The sequence below is a fragment of the Squalius cephalus genome (assembly GCF_949319135.1).
Source record: "Squalius cephalus genome assembly, chromosome: 19".
Lineage (NCBI taxonomy): Eukaryota > Metazoa > Chordata > Actinopteri > Cypriniformes > Leuciscidae > Squalius > Squalius cephalus.
Genome location: NC_137140.1, coordinates 27,844,036 through 27,856,635, shown reverse-complemented (window position 1 = coordinate 27,856,635; position 12,600 = coordinate 27,844,036). Strand labels below are relative to the sequence as shown.

At 39.9% G+C, this 12,600-nt stretch overlaps 1 protein-coding gene across 2 annotated transcripts in view; it reads left to right on the top strand.

The window, feature by feature from the left end:
* Window positions 1–12,600, top strand: part of bahcc1b (BAH domain and coiled-coil containing 1b) — a 100,072-nt gene that overhangs the window by 46,279 nt on the left and 41,193 nt on the right. For both annotated transcript variants that reach the window (XM_079852307.1, XM_079852306.1), the window contains exon 3: window positions 8,900–9,076. In XM_079852307.1, the coding sequence (XP_079708433.1) occupies window positions 8,900–9,076 (177 nt within the window). The remainder of the gene's footprint in view (window positions 1–8,899; window positions 9,077–12,600) is intronic.

The following is a 12,600-nucleotide window of genomic DNA, read 5'->3' as shown; positions in this document are numbered from 1 at the left end:
CGTTCACCGAATTCTGAGAGAAATATCTTTCTGGAATAAAATATTAAGTGGCCTTTTTGTTACTTGTAATGAAGCTTGCTTATTAGTGAAATTATTAATAACATGGAATGGTAATTATTGACTTTAGCCTGGATTGATGGCTCGCAATATCGCGATATATATCGTTGGGAAAAAAATATCGCAATGTAATTTTTTTTCCAATATCGTGCAGCCCTAGTTCAGATTACACGATTTTAGCGCGGTTTTGGCACGATCCGTTTGACGTAGGGTGTCGTGGGGATTCGTAAACGACAACGGGCGTCAGGACGCAAGATTCGATCGTTTCATCTCGTTTGTGGGCGACAACCTACGTCGCGTCTGTGATGCTTCACGACATCACGACAGAAAGACTAGCATGTTTAATTTTTTAACGGTCCTCCACGACGGGTTGAGTATGTGAGCGAGAGTGCGAGCAACAGTGAGTGTGTGTGTGCGCCAGTGAGCGAGTGAGGGACAGTGAGTGTGTGTGTGTGTGTGTGTGTGTGTGTGTGTGAGCGAGTGAGTGAGTGAGCGCAAGTGAAGTGAGTGAGTGAGCGAGGGACAGTGATTGTGTGTGTGCGTGCGAATGGTTTGCGACTGCGAGTGAATGTGTGCGTCTGACTGCACGCGATGTCTGGTCGGAAAGCAACGTGTAGTCTGACATGTTTCTTGTCCACGACACAAGATTTTAGGAGTCAAAATCGTGTAATCTGACACCGTGACTATCGTAACAGACACAAAAATCTTGTAATCTGAACCAGGCATTATTCATCGTGTCAGGCTGTCTGTTGCGATGTGTTCATCGCGCGAGTTCATATCGCGATGACGATGAAAATTCGATGTATCATTCAGCCCTAATGCTAATGCTCATTAACTTGCCCCTTTGTGGCAACAAGTAATTGTGGGTTACACTTTATTTTAAAGTGTCATTGTTACTGTGTAATTATATATTTAAGTACTGAGCTTGTTATAGTGCCCCCTAATGTGGCAATACTGAGAATGCAACTTGTAGTTGTTTTAACATTATCATTTGTAATCGGAGCCGATAGCCTTGTGGGCAGCGCTCTGACATGTAGCATGATTGCACTTTTGGCGACACGAGTTCGAGTCCAGGCTTGCGGATCTTTTCCGGTCCCGGTCCCGTTCCCCTCTCTTTCCCACTTTGCTTCCTGTTTACTCTATACTATCCTATCATAATAAAGGGAATAACACCAAAAATAAGTCTTTAAAAAAACCATTATGAATCATATTTTGACACATTTGTTTCAGGCCTAAACCTTTATCTTACAAAAAAACAAATGTATTTTTTGCATTACTCATTCACTTCATGGTGTTGCTTCTAGACTATCCGTCATTGTTTTCTTTTTCTCTTTGGGTGGTGTGCAGTTCTCTGTGTCTTTACATGCACGATGCACTTTTACTGTCCAGCAAACGATGCTCCGTTGTTCCCGCCAGCTGTGCTGTCTGTGCCTATACAAACACTCCGACCCGCAGACCTGGCTGTCGGACTTCGGCGATAGGTCTTTGGTTTTCTGCCGTGTGCAGTGCGCTTTCTGTCTACTCTTTTCTTTCATTGTTGCTGGTTTAAAATTCCCCCTTCTCCTATTTGTCTTTTTCTCAAATCGCCTTTCTTCCTCTGCGACATATTATTTCATGCCTCTGTGCGAGTTTTTTAGTGTGGTTTGACGTACCTCATCCTGAGAAGCTGTGTTTAATGATCCTGCCATAGGACGACTCACACGTGACACGCAGACACACACACCATAGTGATTACTTCAACTCCTTGCTGCCAAAATTTTGTGGCAGTTCTGGGGTGTGGCGTGTCCCAATCCTTTGGGAATTAACTCACTTCCAGTCTGACCTCCTTTTTTAAAATACACAGATGCAGAGTTACACACTCACACACTTACAAGACCACACACCCACTCATACGGCCTCTTCCTGATTCCCAGGGGAAGACGCTTCCTCTGATTTACAATTCAATTCATGACCAAGGGAATACCACGGATGGCATATCATAACAGTGAAAGGTAAAACAACAACAACAACAACAACAAAAAAAACGTTTATGCAGACAACAATGATGAATTAAATAAAAAATTTAAAATGAAAATCTGCCTTTTTTGGCACAACATTCACAAATGACATCACCAGGGAGGAAATTCCTCAACAGCAGCCAATCTCTAGTGGTTCTTGGAAAAAATGTAGCATGTTCTTCACAGTTTGAGCTGTAGTTGTTAATCTGTCCACTTTTTTTATTTCCTGCCTGTTTCAGTGTTCACTCTAAGATTTGAAGAAAAAAAGTAGAAATGTGCCGCAACCATCGTAGGTGTAAGCTGACCTTGATTCTTGCTTCCTGTCGTAGAGTACAACATGTAGTAGTGATATGATTTAGTGGATCAGATCTCTCTAAAGCCCTGTTTGGATGAAATAGTTATCCCTGAGGAGATTACGTAAATTTGTTCATCACAGATATTGTTTTATTGTATTTATTTTGTCCTATTGTATTCTGTTTTTCCCTTTTCTTGACCAAAGTTAAAGAATCTACAATATTCAGTATAAACATTTGAAGTGACAAAAATCACGTGTGAGAAACTGACTGAAATTTTACGTTTTTAGTCACTGAAACCTTGACACCTGCCTCAGCTTTCCTTGACAAGTTTATGAGAGAAGTTTTGAATTAATCATTTGATCCAGTTTAATCAATTGGACTGATCTTGAGTTAAACTTACTGTTATGACCATGTTGTTGTGGTTCTGGTTGTTTTTTTTTCTTTTGTTTTTGTAGGTTTGATTGGTGACTATGGCGTAACTTGAGCACACCTGAATCTCTTGATGGCACCTTATTTAAACGTGCAGTTGTTAGTCACCACCGCTATAGGATGCTGCTTCAGCAGTTTGCCAGACCAGTTTTGTTTTGTTTCGCATCCATGGATTTGTCCTATTATGATTGTTATTTTGTTTATTTTTGATGTAATAAATTCTTTTTTTTAGTTCATTTCACCACGTTGTCTTCCCTTAATGTCGCATCTTTGAGCCAGGTGTGACATATGGGGGCTCGTCCGGGTGACCCAGTGATCCGGTTGCAGCAGCTAATAACTCACTGGAGGGGAAGATTATCAGTCAATGCCTTACATTTCTGTTTAATACGCAAAACTATCATAGCTCTATTTCTTCTAGCAGCATATATGTACAAATGTAATTTTAGAGTGCAACCTGGGGATAGGTCTCCAGCGGGAGCAGGGTTACGCACATGCAGTGCCATGTTCATTTAAATGCTTCCTGTCTCTGCCATTTCTGTGTTTAGGAGGAGAAATGATTAATGACTAATGCTAATTTTACATGTGGATTACCCTAAATACTCTCATGTCAGTTTAGACTCATTCGCACAAGCGATCGGGCCAAAATCAAACGACTTCAAAAATATCCTCTCGTACGGCACAATCCCAAACTGACTGAGTCACGGCTTAGAGAGGCAAAGCAAACAGGCAATGAGTGAAGTGTGCTGTTTCTGCAGACCCTGCCCTTCCTCCCTCCCAAAGGCTATTTATTATGACTGTGAAGAGAGAAAATATTGGGGTTTTTCTGGAGTGGCACATGTTTTGGGGGACAGTGAGATGTGGGGTTGTGTGAGAGCGTGGAACCCAGCTGTGTAAACACTCCCTCACTTCACACACACATATGCGGTAACCACTCCCCTGACAAAACCCTTAATATGAAGTCTCTTATGCCCCTCCTCCACTAGCTGTGCCATATAAGACATGTTCCAGCTCTCACACTAATGGAGCTACAAGATGTGTGTGTGTTTGTGTGTGTGTGTGTGATATTTACAGTTGGACTTTTGTGTTTGTGATTTTGTGGAGCTTGCTTACAGCTCGGTCACTCATGTTTACACGTTTACCTAGTTATCTCTGCAGGGATATCTGTTGTTCTTAAATTTAGCACAGGATTCATGTTCCATATGCGCCGGAGTCCTGTTCACCCTATCAGGGTTTATTTTGCAATATTAACTGACCAAATATTATCCCTCTTATTGCACAACTACTTACCAAGTAAATAATGGACATACAATATTGATGAGAATGAGCGAAATTGTTTTATTATGAGAGGAGAGAGAGGACACAGAATGATACAAGAGACATGAAACTGGCACAGTTATGCTGGAAATCGAGTGTTATCAATTTAGCAGGCTTTATATAAAATATTTGATAGCAGCTTGACCAATCAGAAACAGGTATTCCAATTTTTTTCTTTCTGTTTATTGGGGGAAATAATCTATTGGGAATACCTAAAATAAATTCATTATATTTTACAAATAAATACAATTTTATATATTTTGCCTAAACTATGTAATTCATTTGTTTGGTTATTTATTATAGCAAAATAATACTTTTTTATACATTGCCTAAACTATAGTATTTTATTTATTTATTTATTTCAGGTAAATATAAACATTTCTTTAAATTCCAATTTTTACAAATGACAAAACTTAATCAAATATTATTTTATTTTATGTATATTTTTTATCTTATACCTAAGCTATATATTATGTATGTATGTGTGCATGTGTGTATATATGTATGTATGTATGCATTTAACAATATATAATTTGGCAAATTTATATGGTTTAGGTACATGTAAAATACGTTGAGTTTGTTTCTGTTACTCTTCGTTCTCTATTCTCTTCTCCACCATAGTTAGAGCAGCACTTGTGTTATCTCTGTCTGTTGAACTGAGTACTCAGCACCAGTAGACATAAACATCCTCCTGTGAAGAGAGACATAGAGAGAGAGAGACAGCTGTTGTAATGTACACACACAGACCCATTAGAACCTGGAGCTGTTGTGTGTGCCGATGGATTGCACTTCATTTGGATCTCTCTGACTTAAACAAGTAACACATAATCCAAACCTTTGACTTGACTTTTTTTCCCTCTCTCTCTCTCTCTCTCTCTCTCTCTCTCTCTCTCTCTCTCTCTCTCTCTCTCTCTCTCTGTCTGTCTCACACACATGTCTTGTTCCACTAAAGGGCAGCGCTGGGGGACTCTCATTTGATGACAAGGCTGAACATGCACTTGTGCAATTGGCAGTTACGTGAGTGTGTATTTGTGTGTGGCAGACACACTCGGGACTCCCACTCTTCAGGATTCTTCCTTTTAATTCCTTAATTGGATTAATGTTGCTCTGAGCCTGGAATCAGGCGATTAGTATGCACATGACCCGATTTCCTTAAGCGCTCGCACAAGAGTCACTCTCTCTCGTTCAGCCGAGTTTCGCACCACGGACATAAATAAACACACATTCCCTTTGGGGATCCGCCTGACAAGACAGCATCATCCTTTATAGCTCACTGTATTCCTGCCGTAATGACTCTGTCGCTGTTGTTTTTTCACAGTGACTGGGCTTCCCCAGGTTCAGCGTGCCTCCCCACACACGCTGTTTGGGCTTTTTTTGGCAGCCACATTTCTTTTTAGACCTCCCGCCATCCTTTCCTTTCCTCCAATCCCTCTGTTCATGTATCAACAGCATTTCATTTCTGCAGTTTGGTTTATTAGAAGTGGTGGAAGTAGGGGGGAAGTTAGTGGGATGGGCGAAAGCAATAATTTCAGCGTTTGCAGCTGACGCTCAGCCCACGACGTGCTCGAGACGGAGGGGAAAAAAAGAGAAAAAAGTCAATAAAGCAAAGCAAACAAGAGGAAACATTTTATTAAAGGGAAGTTGGCGGAGGGCGTAGAGGAGAGGAGGAGTGAGGGCTTTATGTGCTGTTCAGATGGTTGGGCACGGCGGGTGTAGTGCAAATCAGACTTGTTGCATAAAGTCTGGTCCACTTTACTGCATATTTTGGCCAAAAACGCCCATCGCAAGCTACATTCAGTTTACTTTTGTCTCTATGTGCTATTTAGATTAAATCCAGTGATTAGTTCTTCCTCTCAAGCTCTCATAATATTAACCTGGTGCCTTGTAAACACTGTTTTGTTACTCTCCAGGCTGGACCTGTGTGTGCAATGAACTTGCATGGCTGTTGCTGTGAGTTTCAGATGTGCTTTCCAGTTTTCTGTTCAGACTATTCATCAGACGGCCAGTGTCGGCAGTCTGTGGTTGTGCTGTCTGAGGTTGAGGCTACCAGGATACCAATGGCGACAAGATGGTTGAATCATGTAGGAGTATTTAGGTTCACATAAGGGTGGATCATCAGGTTTCCCTTTCTCCCTGCTTTCATTCGTTCAGTTTGAATTTATCATAGATTGAATATTTAGCTTCTCCATGTCTCTAGGATTTCAGGGCTGAATGAGCAACTGCTGTGTTTTTCCAGTGTTTTCCCGAAAAATTCAGTGTTAATCTCATCAACGTTTTTTTATTTTATTTTGTTGAGATAAACAATGTGCATCGGTTTTAATCAGAAGTAGTTTCTGAAAATATGAGGTAAAAAAAATGCAAGATTTTTTTGACAATCTAGTTTAATATAAAAATGTTAATGTTGTCAACAAAATTACAGACAATGTTCATTAAAGAAATGTTTGTTAGTTCATCAAATAAAATGTCGATTTTAATTAAAATATGAAATTCACAAAAATATTGGTTGAAAAAGATATATATATATATATATACATACAAAAAAACTGTTTAAATATTTAGTTTAATTTTCTTGTCAAATACACTTTTGTTTTTATAAACGCATAACCTCATGAAAAAAATGTGTCAAATGTATTTTGAAAGTTTTTTTTATTTCGTCGAGGTGAAAAATGTGCATCAATTTTAATTAAAATATACAGTTTATCAAAATATAAGGTAAAAATGCAAGATATTTTGTTTTTTTATCTTTTTAAAATAAAATCTAGTTTTAATTAACATATAAATTAAGTGTTTAATTTTCTCGTCAACTACATAATTTGTATCAAAATTTCTGTAAAATTAGATGCCTAATTGACTATAATTAATAAATGTGACATTAGGAAATGTTGATTAAATTTAATGCATATATATATATATATATATATATATATATATATATATATATATATATATATGTGTATATATTTACTTTCTCAAAGTCTTATATTGTGTCCTAACTGTTGACCTAACTAACTAACTGGAGAAGACCTTGTACATTTGAAAGTGGTGGATTTTGCCAGAATTGTGGAGACCACACCCATAATGCATTGGTGAATACTGCACAGTCCTTTCATTTCGGGAATGGAACCCATGGGAAGTGGGTAGGGACATTTGGGAGAGGACGGCTATAATGTGTGCTGGGAATTCTCCAGCTTAGATATTACCATTTCATGTAGCGGGAAACTGTTCCTAGACCAGCTCAAAAAGGCTACTTTCATCCTGAGGCGAGTGAGTGGGTGAGCGGAGACAAACTGTCTTGACGGCTGTGATCCCAGCATCCACCCCGGCTCCAGCGGCCTAACGTCTTTCCAGACCTGTAATTCCGCTGGTCTTTTCCTGCTTTCTTGACTTCTTTTTTTTCCTGCTTGCTGTCATTTTTTGCCTAGGGCTTGAGCTGTGGCCTGGTGCTCTGTTTATCTTGTGAGCAGAGCACTCATTTAGTAATTTCACACCCATAAACGTCTTCCTTAACCTCATCCCCCTCACCCACGTTAATTAACTTTTATCAGTTTAGGAAATGAAACCGCACTCGCCTTCACCTCGCTGTTTAATTGGTGGTGTTGGTTATTTTAGAGGACACAAGGGCAGGGTCTTTGTCAAGGGAAGACGCACAGGAAACCACAGCGGTATACACTGAAACTAACAACAGTGTGCTCATGCGTGGTGTTTTATTCATCTGCACAGAATTCTCTGTTGTTAATCTGGTAAATGTTGTGCAGACATCGTCTTAAGCGCAATTCGTTCTATTGAGTTCCATGTTTAATAAGCTGGTTTGATGATTCTATATGCTGTATCGCACCACGAGCGAATCATCTCCGGTGAGCTGCCTTATCTTTAAATTATATTATGTCTGAAGTTTATTAAAGCCGTGCCTCTGTAGCATATAGGTTAATCAAACTTATTGGAGTGTTGCAAATTCGCTTTGTTTCTTTCTGTGTTGGAAAAAAAAACAAAATATAGATGATGTGTTGGAAATGTAATGACTTCTCCGTGTGGTTCGTATGTACTGTGCATGTGTAGTGGATTTGATTTAACCCTTGCTGGCTTGAATGTATAAAGTCTTGCGCATTTTCCTTCAGGGAAGAATACAGTTAAATCACTTTGATGCTAATCGATCCAAGGTTTCCTTATTATCATTCCACACCATCTTTTTACGCTCTTTTTTTGTGCATCTGTGTTTTTTGGGTGATTTAGGTCAGTGGTTCTCAACATGGTTTTGCTTGAGGACCCAGAATTTATATTTGGATATCAAGTCAGTTTTAAAAGTCTGCTGTTTTCTGTGCTAACTGTGGTTTGTTGCAGTTTATTCTTTGCATTTAGCATTATTTAGTCCCTGCTGGCTGGACAGACAGACACCCAACTTTGGGTGTGCTGTGGTAATGATTATTTGGATGAGAGTCTATTACGGCCTGTTTCTCATTCTCCTTTGTAGGTCTTGTCGCAAAGTGTGTGTGTGAGAGAGAAGCTACAGCAGAGTGATCACAGGGACTTCATTATGGGCACAGTGTCTTAGAACAGACTACACGCTTATGCTACAAAACTCTCTCTTTCTTTTTCTTTTTTAGTCATAGTTCTCCCCACAATTGCACTGTAATTGTCTAATTTGGTTAGAATGATTATTTTAGGCAGAAAATAATCTTCATGTATTTTCTCTTTGTAACGGCTACACTGTAATTGTGAAGGTCCACTTCATAATTTTCAGTAATTCAATAATTTGGTCATCCCGTGGTTTTGTCTGATTTTTAACCATTTTTTAATTTTGTCCTGCAGGCAGTGGACTGATAGGGAACTCCCCTGCCTCCTTCATGGGAACATTTCTGGCCAGCAGTCTGGGATCTCCTCCCTCCCATCCCACCGGACCCCCATCATCCCCCTCTTCTCCACCCTATCGCTCTGGACCTCACTCCACGGCCCCGTCACAGATCTGGTTCCCCCACTCACATGAAGGTGATCATCTATCTATCTATCTATCTGTCTGTCTGTCTGTCTGTCTGTCTGTCTACCTACCTTGTATAAATACCCAGCATGCTTTCTATATCGATCATAACCTAACACGGACAAACGCTCACTTAAGATTCAGTGTGCGGTGCTACATTAGTGTACTCCTTTCTTAAGTTCAGATTTTTATATACAAGCGTAATTATGTTTTCCCCTTATGTGCACTCCGTGTGCTTATGTTTTAATTTAGACTGTCCTGTCCATAATGTGCAATATGTTCTTTTAAACATTTATAGATCTTTAAATAAATGTGTATGCCTTTAGTGTGTGTCTGAGTGTAGTGTGTTTTTGTGTTGCACATGCCTGTTCTTTTTAAATGGTATGCACAGCTGAGCAATTGCTATTGGTATTTTCACAGATTCGTGTACAACCGCGTACAAGTGTATGTGTGTGCGTATCAGTGCGGGTTAACTGCTCTGTATCTGCGGAGCTCTTGGCAGCTGGCAGAATGGAACAGTAATTGTGGTTGGCAGCGAACACAGTGGTGTTACTGCTGGCACCCAGCGCTACTGTAACTGAATGACTGAACAAATCTGCGCGTGCGAGACAGAATGAGAGAGTTAGAGGGAGAGGAAAAAACGTGGCGCCGTAGCCGACCTAGAGCATATTCTTCTGCGCGGAGAGCTTTATATAAACCATCAATAACCTACAACAATAACAATAATCATAAATATAATGATGATGCTTCTGATTATCACCATTAAAATAATAATAATAAAACTAATAGCAATAATATTAATAACAGAATGTGTCTATAATGATACAAACGGCCCCATCGTGATGATAAGAGCTCATTATCTGAATCAGTCTTTAATTGTGCTTAGCCCCTTGAAGCAACTGATTGGATGGTTTCGTTTCCCCCCCAGCCGTGTCCCTGCACTCCCTACTTCATTTGCATAAAAAGCATGTCATCAAAACGAGCCATGCAATTACCCCAGCCCCGTTCCCCTGGAGACGGTCCAGCTACCGATGATGTGACGCCCCACCTGACCCATTAGGCCAGGGGGGTGAAAGGGGGAGGACAGGAGAGAAAAGCGTTAGTTGATTGGATGCAGCGGGATCTCCTGTGCGGTCCAGGAAATTGTTAATTAATATTCATTAACTTTATGAGGATGGTGCTGTAATGTCTGTCGGCAATTTAGTAAATTACCTTAAAAGCAACACAAAAAAAAAAAGGCGAGGAAATGCATTTTGAGCATCATTGTAATGGGAATTCATGATGAAGTTGAGCTGGTCACAAAGGCCGCGTGGACACCAGACTGCCAAGAGATGTTGCAATGTGAGGCTCAACATTAGAGGCTCGCTGTTTTGGGGGTTGATGTGGGGTTTCCTCATCCAGGCCCAGAGGTCTCGTGACCCTTACGGTTAAACCCAACTGCAACGGTCTACTTCCTGCTCAGACAACCGACACTCACACACATCTGTGTGTGGATTTGTGTGGATACGTGAATGCGGTTTTAACTGAGAGATGCCGATGGTTAGAAGCATCACCACAGGGAGGTGCTGGCTTCCGGACCCTGCTGAGCGCGTGTGTGTGTGTGTGTGTGTGTGTGTGTGTGTGTGTCCTCTCTGCCTTTTGGCCCCTCGGCTCCTCTTTTGGCTATGAACAGTTTGTGGTCAGGCAACACTTTTCAGTGCCTCCTTTATCTCTCCCGGTCAGGTGTGTGTCAGTGTGTTTGTGTAAATTAGTGTCTGAGAGAACGTGTGTTTGTAGTCATATCATAGAAATAAGCCAACAGTGAGACATGCTGGCTCAACCTAACTGATAACCAGATACCTAAACGCCCAACCGCCCCAAGGCAGACAGATCAGCCAGAGGTGTGTGTGTTTTTCAAACAGAAAACACAAGATATTGAGTTACACTCCAAATATTCCCATGGAACACAAATAGTTATTTTGCCGATACGATGATCGAAGTTTACGATGCTCTTTTCTATGCAAGTGAAGTATATATAGTGACTGCCAAGATCCAAAAAGGACGTAAAAGCACCATAAAATTGTCCCACATGACGCCTGTGCTATCATATCACAACTTTTGGCAATAGACTGAATTTTAGTTGTTATAGACCTCATGCACCAGAGAAACGTGCAGCCCTCTTTTGAATTTTTGTGTTTGAACTTCAGTTTTTGCGGCAGCTCTGTATATTTCTTTGGCATCGCTGGTGAAGAGTATTTAGCTGTTGAAGTAACAAAAGTTATCATGAGCATTATAATGTTTGAAGTAAATGTCATAATGAATGTTAATAGACCAGGAAGTTTTTAAAACGAGTGGTTCGTTCATAAATCCGTAAGATCTTACCTTCATGTGTGGAAATACAATCCGTAAGACAGAACACAATGAGATCGAAAAATGATTCAACGTATCGGAAAAAAGGAAAAATGTCCATCAGTGAATTGGTGAAAAAAAAAAAAAAAACACATGCATGGATGAATCATAATGAGTTAGAAAATAGAGTTTATTTTTATTTGAATTTGAGATTGAATTTGAGAACCAAATCCAGTTTCACTAATTTGTTCTTTTGATTTGGATATTTTCATTGAATCGTTTTATCCAGTTTCTCAAAACCAGTATGAATATGTTCATGAATCATGGTTTTGTGAAACTAGATGAATCAATGAAAAGATCTGATTTAAGATAATGTCATGAACTCTCAAAGGCGGAAGTCAAGATTTTCAGTGAACTACGACTTCAATTTTGGTTTTATTTACACACACACACATCTATCGTATGATTTCAAAAGAATTTAATTATATTGAAAATAGTGTGCAAAATATATATTTTTTTAAATCTAATTTTGAGTTCCATGGAAGAAAGAAAATCAAAAAGTTTCAAATGACACGTTCCCTTTAATTCTAAGTTTTTCAGAGGGAATTAAGATTTTAATTGTGCTGTTTTTTTTTTTTATCCATTTATCCATTAGTGTTTTCCCTTAGAAATAAAGTGCGTTCCCTTACGATCAAGTTAAAAGCAACCTGGACACCTGTTTTCCCATCTGTGTGAACCCTCTGAGGAACATCAGGTTGCGATTGTGCCTGACCAGAGGATGCTTTCGTTTATTCTGTCCCTCTTTCTTTCGCACACACACTCTCACACACATATGTGCCCTCTAAATCCTCTAAACAAGTGTTGTGTGAGGCATTAACCGCACAGCTGAGTGCTTCGCTGGGTGTTAATAAAACGCCCGGAGCAGGTAGAAGTGAAGTCGGAACAGCAAAAGATTCGGAGAGTTTGTACGCACTACGTTTGTGTGAGAGAGAGAAAGAGAAAAGGAGAGCAAGGGAGTTGGCTCAAAGCAACAGAGAGGGGATCACCTTTGAAGTCCCAGCTGGTGGAGGAAGCCAGGCTTGGCTTGGCACATTGCATGCAGTGACTGTGAATGTGTGTGTGTGTGTGTGTGTGGAGTGTGTTTAGCCTGGGAAAAGACATGGAGACAGTTTGTATATTTCATAATAAATGAGAGAGTAAGAGGAAA